General features: G+C 34.3%; 2 protein-coding genes across 5 annotated transcripts in view; one reads left to right on the forward strand and one right to left on the reverse strand.

Moving 5' to 3' along the window:
- Nucleotides 1-9,621, reverse strand: part of Mettl25 (methyltransferase like 25) — a 107,226-nt gene extending 97,605 nt beyond the window's left edge. Inside the window, exons 1-2 of one of the 4 annotated variants that reach the window (XM_026391424.2) lie at nt 9,274-9,621; nt 932-1,096 (exon numbers count right to left, since the gene is read on the reverse strand). In XM_026391424.2, coding sequence (XP_026247209.2) covers nt 932-1,096; nt 9,274-9,544 — 436 coding nt within the window. In that variant the 5' untranslated portion in view covers nt 9,545-9,621. Of the gene's footprint in view, nt 1-931; nt 1,097-2,574; nt 2,660-4,910; nt 4,997-9,273 lie in introns of those variants that run through there. The other 3 variants (XM_026391427.2, XM_026391426.2, XM_026391428.2) reach the window with 3 other exon arrangements.
- A 21-nt stretch (nt 9,622-9,642) lies between these two features.
- Ccdc59 (coiled-coil domain containing 59) lies at nt 9,643-17,244 on the forward strand. Its single transcript, XM_026391429.2, has 4 exons — nt 9,643-9,885; nt 10,903-11,212; nt 14,234-14,333; nt 16,853-17,244. Exons 1-4 carry the CDS (start codon nt 9,732-9,734, stop codon nt 17,012-17,014), a joined length of 726 nt encoding a protein of 241 aa, XP_026247214.2. The 5' UTR covers nt 9,643-9,731; the 3' UTR covers nt 17,015-17,244.
- Nucleotides 17,245-17,699: the final 455 nt, after the last annotated feature.

Genomic DNA, 17,699 nt, shown 5'->3' on the forward strand with positions numbered 1-17,699 from the left:
GTGTGTGTAAAGAACTACAACAAATGTGAGGACATTTTAACAAACAGTGAATCTACGTGAAAATTATACAGGGTTCACTGTACTACTTTTGCAACTTTTTGTAACTTTTCAAAATAAAAAGATGGGGAAAGGAGGATTAAATGAGATAACAGTTCCCAGCTTTGTGGACAATAAATAAGGTCTGTAATTCATTATTTTATTATTTAGATAATAATAAGTATTAAAACTGGCTCCTACCTCAACATCAAAGACTGTTTTTATTTTTTTTTATTTTTGTAGTTATACTTGGACACAATAATTTTATTATTTATTTATTATTTTTATGTGGTGCTGAGGATCGAACCCAGGGCCTTGCATGTGTGAAGCAAGCACTCTACCACTGAGTCACAACCCCAGCCCCTAAAAGACTGTGTTAAAAAAAAAAAAATCAGTCTTCTTTTCTCTATCTGAATAGGAACATATAAGTCATTCACATTTAATAAAATTATTGAATCAACTGGGTTTTAATCTACTATGTTGCCATTTGTTTTTTCACTTGTGCCGTCCCTACTTTCTCACACTCAGGTTTCTCCCTCATACCCCCAACCACACTGTGCATTTCTCCCACCTCTTCCTAAAGAACCAGCCATAGCAACCAGTAGCCCACAGCAACAAAAATTTAAAAAAAGGATTTTGTAATTTGTATTATCCCACTGTAATCTATGTTTGAAGGGCAGGCACTAACTGAAGATAGCCAGAGGCTAAAGTAAGAACAAAATTCAGAGATCTATAAGTTATTCTGTTTAATATGGTATAAAAGAAAATCAATTATTCTAGGTATAAGATAATTTATCATGACTTATAAGGTCTAACAATAAGAATATGTTGGAAAGATAGTATATATCTTCTAAGTATCTAAAACACATACATGTATACACATAAACACACATACCAGTCCTCTGTTTTTTATTTCCTTGAAGAGCTACAAGCAACTGTTCAAAAGAAGTACACATTCCCAAGTTTTGAACAGAATAATATTTTGCAGCCAGAGCAAAGGCTTCCACACTCACTAGCTTCTGAGAAGTTTCACAAAATGCTTTTGGAAAATCACTAACACCTAAAAAATCATGATAGGAGAACAAAAACAAAAACATTAGTAATAACTAAATAACTAAAAACTAATCAGTATGAGATTTTAAAATAATAAATGAATGTTGGAATTTTATAGCAAATTACAATATTTTTGTTTTAGTGTGAATTTTGGCAGTATCTCTAAAAGTTCCATTTGTATCTGTTATTTAAACTATAGCTATTTGTAGACAATAAATAAGGTCTGTAATTCATTATTTTATTATTTAGATAATAATATTAAAACTGGTTCCTACCTCAGCATCAAAGACTGTGTTTTTAAATATTTTTTGTAGTTGTAGTTGGACACAATAACTTTATTATTTATTTATTTATTATTTTTATATGGTGCTGTGGATCGAACCCAGGGCCTTGCACGTAGCACCCTGTTTTAACATTTTACTCAATTATATGTTTAAATATCAAATCAAATTTTGGCTCATTTCAAGAGCTAATAAAAGAAAGACTTAAATCTTAACAGTAAGATAGTTACTTAATTAATGGAATAGTCCTGTCTGATCTATAACTGTGCATTTTCAGTTCAACCCTTTATAACACTATTACCTTACTATCCATACTGCCTACAGAACAATGGTAATAACTCCAGTGGTATAAAGGTTACTATAAAACAGTTCTTCTGTCATTTGGACCATATAGACTTACTTGTGTGTGTGTGTTGTGTATGTGTGCCTGCACACACATGGGAGGGGGGGCTATATGTATTGCTGAAGGTGTTGTCAGTCTGATAATTCTAAAACTAACTAAGTTATGATCTGGTAAAACAGTTCATTTTTCCTTGTGGTCAGTTTTTAACCACATATTTTCTTAGTATAGTAACTGTTGAGAGTTTCTAAAGGCTCACAAATTCAAAATAGTATGGGAAAGTGGTATACTGTTTACAAACATCAGTGCCCCTCTGGGTAGGAGTATGGATAAATACCCTATTAAACTCAGGTATAGCAACATCTTGCTTAGGTAAACTAGACCATTTTTAGGCAGAAGATTTAAGAATATGGGAAGAACTTTCCCTAGCTCTGTGATTTGTGAAGATGGAACTCATCTCAATCTGAGTCCCTGAGTGACTATGTCAAGGTAAGCAGTATTGTCAAACCATAATGGATATGTATACACCAATGGAAATACAGGATGAAAAGTCAACTACATTGCTTTCCATCACTGAGGTTTTAGGCTTATTATTATAGCATAATGCTGCCTATTCTGATGGATATGTAAAGGCACATTGACAGATTTGCTTAATATTATTTTTCTATGGTCATTTTTAAGTCAAGTCAATTTACTTAATAGGATTTTTAAAAAGGCATTCCAATTTGTCTGTAGTAGTTCAAAGTAACTCTAGATGGAGGGGTCGAAGTAAGCCTATTTGCTGATAATTATTTTTTAAAAAATTGACATAACAACAACAAAAAACTCCATCCAGTGGAAAAATAAAATACATAAAATGCTCACCTTATAAAAGCATGGTACAATCTATATACTACAGAAGTCTTCTCTAGCACAGCTGATCCTCAGTTAATTACAAAATTATAAAAAGTCACCTAAACACAAAGAATAATGATGCTATTTGACAAGGCCTGAAAGCAAGATAACTGATGTAAGTTTATAGAATTCTAAACAAAAACAACTTATTTAAGCTATTATCTTTTGAAAGCTAGTATCTCTTAAGTAGGTGGGGGCAATGTTTACCAAATTCATTAATAGAAAATTGGCAGGGATATGTAACTTCTATTTTTTAATCAACTAAAAAGAAAAGAAGATTTCAAAATTACTATAGTGAATTTATTTAAGATATATTTTATGTGTTATATAAAGTTCTTTGGACATTTTACAAACTGAACTGATACAGCCAAAAAGTAATAAAATCCACATCAAAATATTTAGGCATGATACAGAGGGAAAACTCAGTCAACTATTAAGTGAGACTCTCAGGTTTAAGAGCAGTCTCAACATCCCCAAGTTCCAGGGCAGCAATTTCTTAGAGTGTGATAGAATAAGAGTATTAAATCTCAATGTGCAAAGGGACTATTGGACAATGTTGCCAACAGAAAGAAATGTGATGTTTCTGTTGGAAAAGTAAAGGTTCAAATCAACTTAACTATCCTACTGAAAATACTTGAAAATTTTTCAATCAAACCTGAATTAAATATTGTTAATCTGCTTTCAATAATAGCCCCCTACCCCCATTACTTCAGAAATTTTGGAGATCTAAATTGCAATGATAATAACTTTCAACAATAATTAATTTTTAAAAAGGCCAGTGTTCTGATCCAGCTCAATAGTTTATATCATTAGAGTTAACACCATTTTATTCAGGCCAGAATTCCATGAATAAAATCTTTTTGAATTATGGAACTACATCCACTATACTTTTTTAGTTTTTAAGTTATTCAGCCCACTTATAACTTCCATGACTTGCTACTTTTTAGAGATTCAAAGAAAGAAATGTCAACGATCTTGTCTTTACTTCTGTCTCTGAAACAGTATGTGAAAAGTTAGTTATAAGGCAATGATAATGGTGTCAAGAGTTCGCACAGTGCTTCCTTGGGTACCTGTATAATCAGTTTGGGATCAGCAACTAGTAAAACAGAAACCACAGGATTACTTATATTTAGTTAATTCTTAGATTTGTTTTTTTCTTTTTGTACAGGGAAAGCTTGTTAAATTTGTTGCCCATTTTACCTGCATATTATGTGGCTTGATTATTTTGCCTATAACACCCTCTACTGGAAGTTCCTGTTCTGTTTCATTATATGCTTTTCTTGTGTTCTCCACATACTTATATTTTTCATGCAACCTACTATTTCAGAGAAGAGAAACTTCTTATAAGAAAAAGGCCAGTATTATAAGACAGTTATTATAAGATAGGTTAACTGAGTGAGAAGTGGAGGAAGGAGGTATTTTCTATAAATATGAGACCAGAATATCTTTTTTTATATCAGATATCAATGTGTAAGATAGAAAAGTCATTCATATATATTACATTATGAAAGTCTTAAGCAGACGAATTCATAATACAATCTCAAAACTAAAAATACAATGAATGTACATTTACAATTAATAATAAAAACTAAATTTCAAAAATAAATGTCTCTTACTTGAATGTTATGAAACACTATGGGAGATGACACCTGTCAGGGTTCACAGTAATTCTTCACTATTATGCTATGTGCCAAGTACTATGCCAAACTCTTTTCCTTTCATGACAGTTTTCTAAGCTAGTTAATTAGTGCTTTTATCCCCATTTACTGAGGAAAAAACTGAGACATAGGGAAGCTATGATTGATCCAAATTTGCACAGATACTAAGTGGCAGGGCATGTAAACTGAGGCAGTCTTGACTTCAGAACTTGCTCTTAATTCTGTTATCATGCCACAGTGATAAGTATAGTGGACAATAAAGGAAATCAGGCAAAATAGCAGTGAAAAAAAATCGTTAAGCAAACCTGTCAGCTTCAGGTTTGGCAATAATTTCTTCCTGTAGAGATTAAAATATTTGTACTCTGTCTTCATAACCACCTTTTTCATTCCCCTTAAACACCTTCTCTCCACCAGAATGATTTAAAAGTTTCTAGAAATTGAAAAGTAATTTTTACATGTAAAATAACTGATAAGTCTCTGAAAGGGGAATAAAAATGTTTTTATAAGATTCACTGTGTAATCTATTTCTAGAGACAAAATACTACTGCTACAAGCTAACTGTAAAGCAAGTACTTTGCACACAGCATGAATGAATGAACGAATGAATGCCTGCATGCATGAATGACAGCAATATTTCAATACACTTACTATTGTAGCATCATCAGCTACAGAAAGAGAGACGAACTCTCCTAAAAACTCTGTGGATGTAATCACTGAGGCCTCTACGAGGACTTCAATAGCCTGTTAGAGAAGCATAAAATCTCATTTCAGCCCAAATATTTATAATTGTAGGATAAGGTGAGAGTGATTTAGAACATTTAGAATGTGACATAAGATAAAATGAAATTATGCACCAAAATTTGTGTTACAGGAGTGAGGGGAAACTCAAAATCACACAGCCTATGGATCAGAATTTCAAGAAACCAGTGGTGCCTTCCTCATAATAATCTTCAAAGGACATAAGTTTTTGTATTAATTTCTACACAAATATTCTAAAGATTTCTTCAGTTCAAAGGTTCAGAACCAAACTGAATGTTGTCATTTTACCGTAATCCTTCTCTTATTTCCTGTCTTAAGAGCATTTTCATGTAGTGTTAAAGTTAAAAATCTTCACGTTATCTTAAATATTTCTTGTGTCCTCAATTTATACATCTACCCACGCCTCCATCTGGATGTAAAAATGTCTTTCCTTTGGAAACTTCCTCCCTCTATCACTGCTGTGGTTCAAACCCTGTTAACTCTCACCAGTGCTACTGCAAAGGCTTCATAGTTGTTATTTTCCTTTTGGATAAAAGTCCCACAGCACAATGCTCACTTGTTGAGTTGAACTGAACATGTTTTCTAACATAAAAATTTACCTTTATTCAATACAAATTTTATTAAACTTTTCTTTTTTGGTATTGGTGATTGAATCCAGGGGCACTTAATACACTGAACTATACCCTGAACCCTTTTTTGTATTTCATTTAGAGACAGGATTTTGCTGAGTTGCTTAGGGCCTCAATAATTTGCCGAGGCTGGCTTTGAACTCACAATTCTCCTGCCTCAGCCTCCCAAGCCACTGGGATTACCGGTTAATTAAGCATTTTAAAGTTTTGGCTTCTGTTAACAGTTGACTTTTAACTTCAATCTTTGATAAATTTTTAATAAAATTTAATCAAATGCTAAAATGTCTTATCAACTTTTGAAAATTAAAGATAGGCCTAGCAAAATTTTATGAATGTTTGAGTTTATCTATCTTCCTATACTCTACCAAGGAAAAAACCAGAATATATCCCTGTTGCTTTTAAAAGAAACTAATATCATCCAATTATGTGCTAGGAAACTTTTTGATTAAGTCATTACAGCTTAATTTACAGTTGTATATGAAATTTTTAATAAGTTACTTAAACATTTAAACCATGCTTTTGGATAGGAATAAGAAATAATTAACAAGAAATTGACATTCATATCTTTACTGTACCAATACTAACATCACATTGAATGTATAAGTTCGTTTAATCATGCCAAAAGTAATTTCACAATTATATTTATAAAACTGACATTAAATATAAAGGTAGAAAAATCTATCAGATTCTTTTCTCTTGAGAGAAACAAAAATATTCAAAGAAACAAATTTAAAAATATATTTGCTAAATAAAAATAAATTAGTTAAAAAGTAAATTAAGTCAGAGGTGCCTAGTATGTAAACAGTTGTCATGAAAGATTATTTCAGCTCCAAAATCTTAGGAACAGGAAGATGACTAAAATAATAAATGAAGAACAGCTTAACTTGTGGGATACGGAACTAGAATTTTGTAGGGGAAATTTATATAACAATTAACTCAGAAAGCAATACAACAATTGAGACCCACACATTTTCAATCTCAAAGATTAAAAAATGTTGAACATTTATTTGGAAAATGAAACCAACTAGTTTTAGATAAGAGCACTCTCACATAGTTGAAATTAAATAATATATAATAAATCAAAAAGCAATTCTAGGGCAATACTAACAGCACAGGATTTTTACAGATTATTTGATTTATAAAAAGCATAATAATTAAATTACCAGATCACATGAAATGGGAAGAAACTAAAATAAAAGTCTCCTAAAAAGGAATGTTTTTCTTTTTTCTTTGGGTACTGAAGATTGAACCCAGAGGCACTTATCTACTGAGCCATATCCACAACCCTTTTTTATATTTTATTTAGAAACAAGGTCTCACTGAGTTGCTTAGGACCTCACTAAGTTGCTGAGGCTGGCTTTGAACTGGCGATTATCTTGCCTCAGCCTCCAGAGCCTCTGGTGAGCAATTGTGCCTGGCGGGATGCAAGTTTTTGAAAAAAAGATTATACCTTGTTCGCTATTGTATTCACAACACCTAGCTCAACATTTTACTCAGAAAATATCAAGTAATTTTTGCAAAAATAAAAATAATCAGGCACACTTGGGTTGGGAGGCTTAGAGAATACTGACCTATTCTGGGCTCTACAAATGACAACATACATTTTGAAAAATAATGACCCTGCAGAGGTTGCAGAAGGGAGGCTCAAGGATTGCCTATTTCTTTCTCTCAAATAGCAGTAAGTTTAAAGTCAACCATTTCTAGTACTTAATAATTCAGCATATTGCCCAGAGCAGTGATAATTTACACTATGCTAAAAAACAAACAAACAAACAAACAAAAAACTAATTTTAAAAATTCAAATAGCTATTATCATGGTTTCTTTTCCTCCTCAGATAGATCTTTTATTCCTGAGTAACCTCAATGAGATCTTGCTTGGACAAGACCTTGTCTCCCCTTGTTTATTTCTCTCTTATGTACTTTTTCTCTGTAGCACTTAAAAAAAAAATTGTGTGGGGGGGTCCTACTTCATCCCTTTACAATTCTCTAACTTCTAGAAAAGTACATGGCACACAGTTGACACTTGATTACCATGTTTGCTGACTGGAGTAATAAATGAACTTCCCCAAGATCACAGAACTGATAAATGGTAGAAATGGGATTTGAACCATGACTCCAAAGTTTACAAATTTCACAGCTACTCTATAATGTCCATAATAACTCACAACTATTTAATAAAAGAACAAATCTAGTCAAAATGATTCTAATGCTCTTCTCTAACACAAATAATGAACCTCATAAAATAATGAGGGAAATGCCCATCTTTCCATCATCAGAAATTAAGATTTCTTATAACACAGATTATTAAAACTCACTCTTTTAAATATAAGAAGTGGCTGAGCAGTTGGATAATTGAATATTATGTATAAAAAAGCTTTTAGGTCTAGAGATATTTCAAAAGTTAACAATCTTCTCTAGATTTCATTGCTGTTGGATACAAAAAAAATGTTTTTTTTTATTTTCAAAATATAGATTCTAGTAGAATTCACAGTACTCTGGGACAGGAACTACAGAGCCCACAAAAACTCACCACTGCATTAGCAGATACGCAAAATCGTCACTGCTACCATCCTAATTCAAATAAGTCATCATTTCTTTACACTAATTAATCTCTCCTCCTCCTCCTCTTCCTCCTCCTCCTCCTCCTTCTTCTTCTTCCTCTCTCTCTCTCTCTCTCTCTCTCTTTTTTCTTTTTTGGTACCTGGGATAAAACCCAGGGGTGCTTAACCACTGATTCACATCCCCATCCCTTTTTTTATTTTTTAAATTTTGAGACAGGGTCTCGCTAAGTTGCTGAAGGTCTTGTTAAATTGCTAAGGCTCGCTTTGAACTTGCCATTCTCCTGCCTCAGCCTCCTAAGTAGCTGGGATGACAAGCGTGCCCCACAGCATGAAATCATCTCTTAACTAGCTTTTGCACCACTGAGTAATTTATTCTTCAAAAATTCCTCAGAGTTATCTTTTCAAATATATATGTTAGATTAGGTCACCAAGCTGCCTAAGTGACTCCAGAGGTTTTCCAACACATTTAAAATACCAAATCTCTCTATGGCCCAGAAAGCTCTATGTGACCTGGTCTCTGTGTACTTCCATGACTGCACCTGCTGCTGCCCTCAGGTCCTGGCTAGTCTATCCTGTGGTTCCCATGGTCAGCAATCCTGTTCCCTTGGCTCTAGGCCAATTAATACCTTCCCATCTTAGGTTAGGGAGGCTCTTTCCACAAGCCCTGTCGCCTCACACTGTTTTTATTTTTCTACTTGGCCATTAGTAACATCTGAAATTACCTTTTTTTCTGTTAACCTTATTTCCTACCATGTTTCCACCTAGAATCTATAAACCCAGTAAAAGCACTGTACCCTGGTTTCCCTCAAGTCAAAAATTGTTTTATGACTAAATGAATGCCCCTTGTTTTCCTTAAATTATGGTAAGTCTCAATACACCCCAATACAAAAGAGACATCGCAGAAGGGCTGTCGCCACCCAGTCCCTAGTAAACTGATCCCTGTTTTCCCGGGAAGACGACGCCCCGCCGATGCCCGGGTCAGGTGTGCTTCCACCTGGCTGCTCGCGGTGCAAACAGGACCCATCTCTCCTCCCTTCCCACCCCCCCTACTCCGTCATTCACCTGCTCGCGCCTCTGCTTCCACCAGGGGGCGCGCCTCCGAAAACCCGGCCTCCGCCTCCGCCTCCGCCTCCGCCGCGGACCTCTTCAACGCAGCCAGCACAGTCTCCGGAGACAAGTCAACCAGCTTTTCCCACACGGACTCTGTGTAGAAGTCCACCGTGTGCGCGTTGGAAATAGGCAGAGCGTCCCTCAGGAACCGCAGCAGCCCCTGTAACTTGGCATGCAGCGTGGGCAGGTCCTGGGTCGCCGGGAGAGGGCAAGCAGTAGCCATGACGCTCAACCTCCCGGGCTGTAGGTGGCGCAAACATGGCCGCGCGGCATCGACTCTTGACAAAAGTGGTGCAGACCTGATCAGTAGAGCTCCGAGTCGGCCTTTAGTTTGGCGATGGATTGCTTCTGTTTGGTGACGTCTTTCAGGAACGTCCGTCGTGGGGATTTGTCGACCGAATTGGTCCACTATGGCACCCGTCAGGCCGGCAGCGAGGTTGAGAGCCAGTGGTTTGGGGACGCGTGTTGAGGGGGTTTCACCTGTCGGAGGCAGGAATAAGAATGGGAAAAAGAGGACCTGGCGGCCTAACTATCCTCAAGCTTTTTCGGGCAGCGTTCGCGAGGGTGCGTAAGAAGACAGCCATTTAGAAGCCCTTAGGCCTGCGAAGTCCTGGGACGCGCGACCCGCCTAAGCTTGAAAGAAGGTTTTCGGAACCAAAACCTGGGTCCGGCTGGGGACAGAGGAAGCCATTCCTAAAACCGCTGAAACCGTGCGCTTCCCAGAGCTCTGGATGGGCAGATGGGGGTAGAGTTGATCATTTAAATCGGGTTAAAATGTCTCCTTAGAAATAATATCAGACTTGATGAGAACTCCTTTCCTCTGTGGCCCTAAGGGGAGAGCGCCTGCAGGTCCACTTGGGTGTGTTACATTTACACATTTGAACCTGTATTATGGTAAGAATGGAGTGCAGGATGGGGCCAGAAATACAGCTCTCAAACTTCTCTGATTCCAGATATCGCAATAGCCATTTACATCTCACGGTTCTTCTTAACTTTTTTTTTCTTTTTTTCTTGCTGTTAGGTCCCTCAGATTCCATTTTGAATGCATAACTATAAAATAAGTTAAGTCTTCTGATAATTGTTAGTTGTGCAAGAAAGTCGAGCACTTTTTTTTTCTTTTGGTTGCAGTATTTTTACCTTAGAGAAACTTACTACACAACGTATTGTAGTAAGTTGTGTATTACATTGTGTAGTAAGTTTCTCTAAGGTAAAAAGATGTGTTTATTTGTACGTATTTGTTGAAGGGCCTGATTATGTTAGATGACTTAGAGGAATTTGGTTTTTGATTTGTGAGTACAGTTATAAATTCAAGTTTGCAACAGTCTGAACTGGTCAGTTTTTGAGATTTTTAGGTGGTTGTATGACAAATTTCTGCCTAATCTTTTTGCAGATGGCCAACTTGCTGTTCAGCCCCTCTGCTTAAATTTGTTGCCAGACACATTTCTCTTAAAGAATAAAACAAAATAATTGTAACATTTGAATGTAATAATGTATTAAGATTTCATTTTTAATTAACAGCTTTATCTTTTCATTCAATTTATGTTTTGTGATAATAATCATTACCTATATCTTTCAATGTAGGGCAAGGCTTTGCATTTCGGAGAAAACTAAAGATTCAACAACATTACAAGAAATTGCTATGGAAGAAAAAGAAGGCTCAAATATCACAGGAGTCCCAATTCACAGATCAGTATCCAGATCATCTGAAACATCTTTATTTAGCTGAAGAAGAAAGACTCAGGAAGCAACTGAGAAAAGTTACCCAGCCTTTGTCAGAAGAACAAGTTGACCAGCCTTTGCCTGAAAAAGAGCATAGCATTGACCAGACTTTGTCTGAAGATGAATGTAGTGTTCAGCAGCCTCAACCAGAACAGTGTGGCAAAACGAAAAAGTATGTATTTTTTTCTGAAGTCTTTTACTTTAAATGTAAGTAGTATTTTCTGAAAGGTATTATAGAAAAATTTACATAGGAATTGTGATTTTTCTTATTTAACACAGTTAGAAGTCATGGTGTAAGTAGGTGATCATATTTTCTTGGAAGAATTCTTTTTAACTTTAAATAACTGAATTAGACTAGCATAAATGAAGAAGTGATGAAGTTAAAATTAAAATATCTGAACTTTGGCTTTCTGCCTTATGTACATGTAACTTACTTGGACCATAGTAACTCCTATTACTAATATATTTAAGTAATATTTGAGAATTATTGTAAGTGTGGTCAATAACAGCTTAGATTGTAGAGCCAAACTTAGCATATTGTTTCCTAGTGTCCTTTAAACTGGGAAGGATAATAAGTGTGTAATTGAGAGCCACTGTGTTGCACAGCTGTAGAGTAGATCATTCACTGAGGTAAATGGTGTTAGTATATCTTGATGTGTGATGACAGAGTTAATTTATATCAGGCATTTAAAAGGATGTATAACACATGGTAAGTGCTTATAAGTGTAAATTGCTACTACTCCTGTTACTAATCTGGATTTTCTTCAAAGGATAGGAAATGGTTGTAACTAAAAAATGACATGGCTCCACAACACTTTGGTATTATAAGAGCTAAGTATAAACTGTTTCTCCACATGTTTCAGGTAAAAACATAATAAAAACTTAAACTGTCAAAGAAGTCAGATGATACTTGGGTCCATAATTTGTTCTTTTAACACTGTGAATTATTTGTGCTAGGACTCTAGGAAAAAAGTTTAGTTGGGGATAAAGGCATAGAGACTAAAACTTCTGTTTTTTTTCAGTAGACTAATCTGTCATATTACTAAACAATGGAGTTGTGCAGTGAAAAAGTAAGCACTAGCACTGTAGATTTGAGTTATTACCAGTGATAATTGAAGTGAGAAGAGTTAAATCAGGAAACAAGTTAAGATTTTTTTTTTTAAAAAAAGCTTTTTATTTTGAGATTGAAAAAAAACTTGTCATTGAAGAAGATAAATAAACTTGTCAAAATTGAAGAATTGGGGAAATGGAAGGACAGCTAACTCAGCAGAGGAAAGTTGTGAGAAGGATCAGAAGAGAAAAAGGTCACCTAAACTAAGAGAGTAGACTTTTCAAAAGTAGTGAATAGTCATTTAAAGAGACCAAAAAGGCCCATTGATGATCCTTGGATAGGAGGGCATCACTATCTTGGCCTGGGTAGTTTGATTGGAGTCGGGGACCAGAAGTGAGACATTGAAAAGGTAACAAGTAAATAGGAAGTGACAGTCATAGTCTGTGCTTTATTCTTTCTAGGAACTTGGCTATGAAAAGTTAGGGGGAAAGATTAGGAGCTAAGAGGACATATACTCTAATAATGGATAATGAATTTTTTAAATTTACATTAGCAAGGGAGTTGCAGAAAAATGTTTTATTGTAGTTATGGTATGAAGATAGTGATAAGTTGAGAGACAAAGGAAAGAAAGATTACTACGCAGTCAGGTATCCTAAGGAAATAAACGGTATCCCAGGTATTTAGATTAGCCTTAGAAGGAGGAACACTTTCAAAGAAGTGAAAATGCTGTAATATTGAACATTTCTAAATGGAAACTAGGTCCAAGGCATGGTGGTGGATGAAATAGAATTGAGACAAGGTGGTCAAAGAACTTTGAGATTAAAGTTTCTTCATACAAGCAACTTCTATAATGTCTTTCAATGTAATGTATTTTTTTAGTCTGTCTTTAAATTTTTTTTTAACATTGTAGGATCTTTCAAAGCTTTTTCTATTTCCCATGGTGAAATATTTCCAAGAATTTTCATTTACCACCCAGTAATTGATCCATAATCTTTTTAAAAAAAATCTTTTCCATTAGATATACATTACAGTAGAATGCATTTATGCACTTTGATATATCATTCATGGATGAAATATAATTTTTCATTTTTTGAGCGTATATGTTGTAGAATCATATCGGTCATGCAGTCATAAATATGCATAAACTAATAATTTCTGTTTCATTCTATTATCCTTCCTATCTCCACATTCCCTCCCCTCTTTCCCTTCACTTCCCTCTACCTAATCTAAGGTAACTCTATTCTTCTCTAGTGCCCCCTACCCCTTATATTGAATTAGCATCTGCATATTAGAGAAATATTTGGCCTTTGGTTTTGGGAGACTGGCTTATTTCGCTTAGCATGAAATTCTCCAACTCCATCCATTTACTGGCAAATGCAATAATTTCATTCTTTAAAGCTGAGTAATATTCCACTGAAAATATATATATATATATATACCATTCATCTATTGAAGGGCATCCAGGTTGGTTCCATAGTTCAGCTATTGTGAATTGAGCTGTTATGAACATTGACATGGATGCATCACTGTAGTATGCTGGTTTTAAGTCCTTTGGGTATACTGAGGAGTGGGATAACTGGGTCAAATGGTGGTTCCATTCCAAGTTTTCTGAGGAATATTCATACTGCTTTCCATAGTGGTTGTCCCAATTTGCAGTCCCACCCGCAATGTATGAGTTTACCTTTTCCCCCACATCCTCGCCAACATTTATTGTTGCCTGTATTCTTGATGATTGTCTTTCTGACTGGAGTGAGTTGAAATCTTACAAATAACCCAATCAATAAATGGGCTAAGGAATTGAACAGACATTTTACAGAAGAAGAAGTACAATTGATCAACAAGTATATGATTCATAATCATATACTTGCAAGTTGCAAGTATGTTTTTAATCTTATTAATATTATTATTAATATGCAAATTGTTTTTTCCTATTCTCTCTTCGATTCTCAATTAATATGCATTAGTGAGACTCAGGTATCAGAGTTAAAGAGTGAACGAGAAGTGACAGTCTATTTTCTGTTCTTTATAACTTGACTGAAAAGTTTGGGTGAAAAGATTGTATATAAATATGTATTTGACACAATTGCATCATAATTTTGGTTAAGTCATTTTTAAAACTTTTGATTTATTTGTCTTATAAAGTTCTGTGACTATTCCAAAAAAGAATAAAAAGAAAACATCAAATCAAAAAGCACTAGAAGAATATGAACGGATACAAGCTAAACGTGCTGCCAAGAAACAAGTAAGTTCTACTTTTACAATATTTGGGTACATTTTCCCTTATTTATCTGGAATATAACTTGTGTTTCTTGGGGTAGTATTCTCTTTGTAAATGTATATAATTTTTTCTTTTTTTCTTTTTTCTTTTCTTTTTTTTTGTGGGGGGGGGTCATTGGGGTTGAACTCAGGGCACTCTACCACTGAGCTACAACCCCAGCCCTTTTTTGTTTTTAAGACAATGTCTCACTAAGTTGGTCTTGAACTTGTGATCCTTATGCCTTTGCCTCCCAACTGTAAATATTTCTTAAATGAATGAATGAGCAGAATCATGGAATTGCATCATGTTCACATTCATTGATTATTTATATTATCTCAAGAAATACTGCTCAGTCAAGAATAGAATTTTAAAGCTATTGCTTGGGGGTTAATAATATGTGCACCTGGGATAATGGTTCAAGAACTGGCAAAGAGATTCTTATGCTTAATAAAATTTGAGAACCACTAAAATACAAAATATGGATGATTTTCATAATCTTGCATTAAAACAAGTAAAAATCAGGGGAGGTGTTAGAATAAAATATTGAGAATTGATTTTTGCCAACTAAAAAACCTACTATTTTATATATTATTTTGTTAGCTATTTTTTAACTTAGCAGAAAGTTACTACTCAGTTATCATTCAGAAAATCAGAATTTTAATAGACTTTTCCAATGAGTACAACAATTATCTATAGCTTTGACAAAATTTTCCTGTTATAGAGGTTATGGTTAGTTCAATTGCCTTTTTGTTTTTGATTTAAAATAAATATATGTAGTTAAGAAAACTTAAGAGTTTAACAATGGCAGACTGGGATGAAGTAGAAATATCTCTCTGGAAATACTGGACCCTTATGCTTTTTTCTAAGCGTGCACAGTTTGCCATCTTTGGAAACAGTATATCAGGTGAAGCATAGTAAGGACCCTTATGTTGTTAAACATTTTGTATACTTTTAAAATTTCCTTTATATAGAACGGGTTATATAAAAAGAGTTTTATATCATGAAAATTAGCCATTTCTTAGAACTAGTAGATCTCAGATTTTAAAGCTCAACACCATTACACATGGGAAATTGTTAAGAACATTAACAATTAAGTACAGACCCATAATTGATGGTAAAGATATTAAAATACATATATTTTGCTTAGAAAAACTCCATGGGGTAAACTAGGCTTCATATACCTAAATTTACAAATAATGATTCAAAACTCAAGTACTTATAAAAATAAATGAAATACAAAAAAAATGTAATTTTAAGTAATATAATGTAGCATGATGGGAACTTAACAGTATTTGGATAAAAGATTCAGCTCTACCACTTATCAGAGATCTTGAACAATCCTGTCAGAAATCACTAGCTCAGCTCCTCACCTGTAATATGCACATAGAAAACTAGCGTCAAAATTTTTATTTTTAATTTTTGGGAGGTGGTGTTCTGGGGATTAAACCCAGGAGTACCTTACCACTGGAGCCACTTCCTCAGGCCTTTTTTAAAATTTGTTGTTGTCAAATAAGTCTCACTAAGTTGCTGTGGTCTCCTAAATTGGTGACACTGGTCTTGAACTTGTAATCCTCTTCCTCAGCCTCACTAGGATTACCAGTGTGTGCCACTGAACCCAGCTAGCATAAAAAGTTTTAAGACAATGGAATGTACTGTGATTTCATGGTCAGCTGGCCGCCTGCACCCAGCCCAGCTTATATACTGCACAGGAGCCAATCAGGATAAAGGTCGGAGGGGTGGAGTGAGTTCACGTGTACACCCATCCCATAGTCTGTGAAAGTATTTTGTTAATTATGAGTAAATATAAGTGTAATGTGTTATTTTTTTGGCTATGTGCATCACGGAGAAATTGGAAAATGGTACGCATATTACACTATTTAAGAACTTTTAACTTTTATATTTACTAAGAATATTGTAGTAAATTTTGAGTAGTGGCTTTTCAGAACCATTTAGAACTTTGAATTTTTTTTATTTATACTCAGACTTGAATATTTATTTTAACATATCAAAATAACTCTAGTTCTTAATGGTCAAAATCATAATGTTTAGCAGAATGTTTTGCACATATATCATAAGTAGTCAATAATTTTTTAAAAAATTAAACTGCAAAGCAGATGACAAAAGGGATACCAGATATATGTTTTTGGAAATGAAGTTTTTAGTTTTATTTGGAAAATTACACTAGACAATCTTTAGTCTTCTCTAACTTCAGTGGATTTAATTAGTATAGATATATATGTCTTCTCTCTTTGACCTAATTTTATTTGCATATAAATATGTAAAATGGTTCAGTAACTTTACATTAGTCCATGTTATACCATGTATTTTTATAGTGTGAAGACAAATAATTATATACTGCTTCAATTTGGGGAAGCTGTTTACATTTTACAGAATGTAAGAGAGAAACCTGAAGAGTGTTTGCATGGTGATAGCTATCTCAAGACCACTTCTAAGTTATTTCTACTGCTTGTGATTAGTGAATTCACATATGTTAATAATTTCAGGAGTTCGAGAGGAGAAAAAAAGAGAGAGAAGAAGCTCAAAGACTCTACAAAAAGAAGAAAATGGAAGCTTTCAAAATATTGAGCAAAAAGACTAGAAAGGGCCAACCAAACTTGAATTTACAAATGGAGTATCTTCTTCAAAAAATACAAGAAAAAAGTTAAATCAGAAATTTTTTTCCTAAGGAAAAATGATTAAGGGTTAAATTCTGCAAATATTTTTGTTCTTGTGAAAGAAAATTTTTTATATATGCTGTAGATTTTGTGACTTATTTATTTTCCTCTGGAAGAAGGATGACCTGAAGAACTGAAAGAACCTTCTATTTGAGAAACATGATCAAGCGTGTACTGCTTTTTATTATATGATATTTGTGAAATAAAAGTTTTAAAAATAAGAGTGACAGCTTTCAATGAAGCATTTCAAGTACATGTACCTGTTTCAGTTTAGTAATCAGCTACAGTATATTGCTTTTAAATTCATTTTGATGAGAAGGAAGGCAGCGACTCCCTCAGAGTATTTAATATTCTATTTATTTTAAATTATGTGTGCTATAGGAGAATGTATTTTCCAGACACCCAAGAATAGGATACCTGAGTGCTAAAATAACCTATTGCCATTATAACAAGGTAGGCTTGGTAAAGGAGTTTGGCTTAAGAATTGAGTCTGATTTTTATAAACATTCTCTTAAGTGGAAACACATAGCTTATTAGTGTAAAACCTTTTAAATTATTGTGGAAATCCAGCAGTGTCACAGTAAGAATAAAGCTTTCTAGATCCTATGGGAGGTACACCATGATTGCATGATCACCATGTCACTCTGTTGGTGCAAGCCCCAACCAGGACAAGCCA

This window comes from Urocitellus parryii, chromosome 5 (genome assembly GCF_045843805.1).
Source record: "Urocitellus parryii isolate mUroPar1 chromosome 5, mUroPar1.hap1, whole genome shotgun sequence".
NCBI lineage: Eukaryota > Metazoa > Chordata > Mammalia > Rodentia > Sciuridae > Urocitellus > Urocitellus parryii.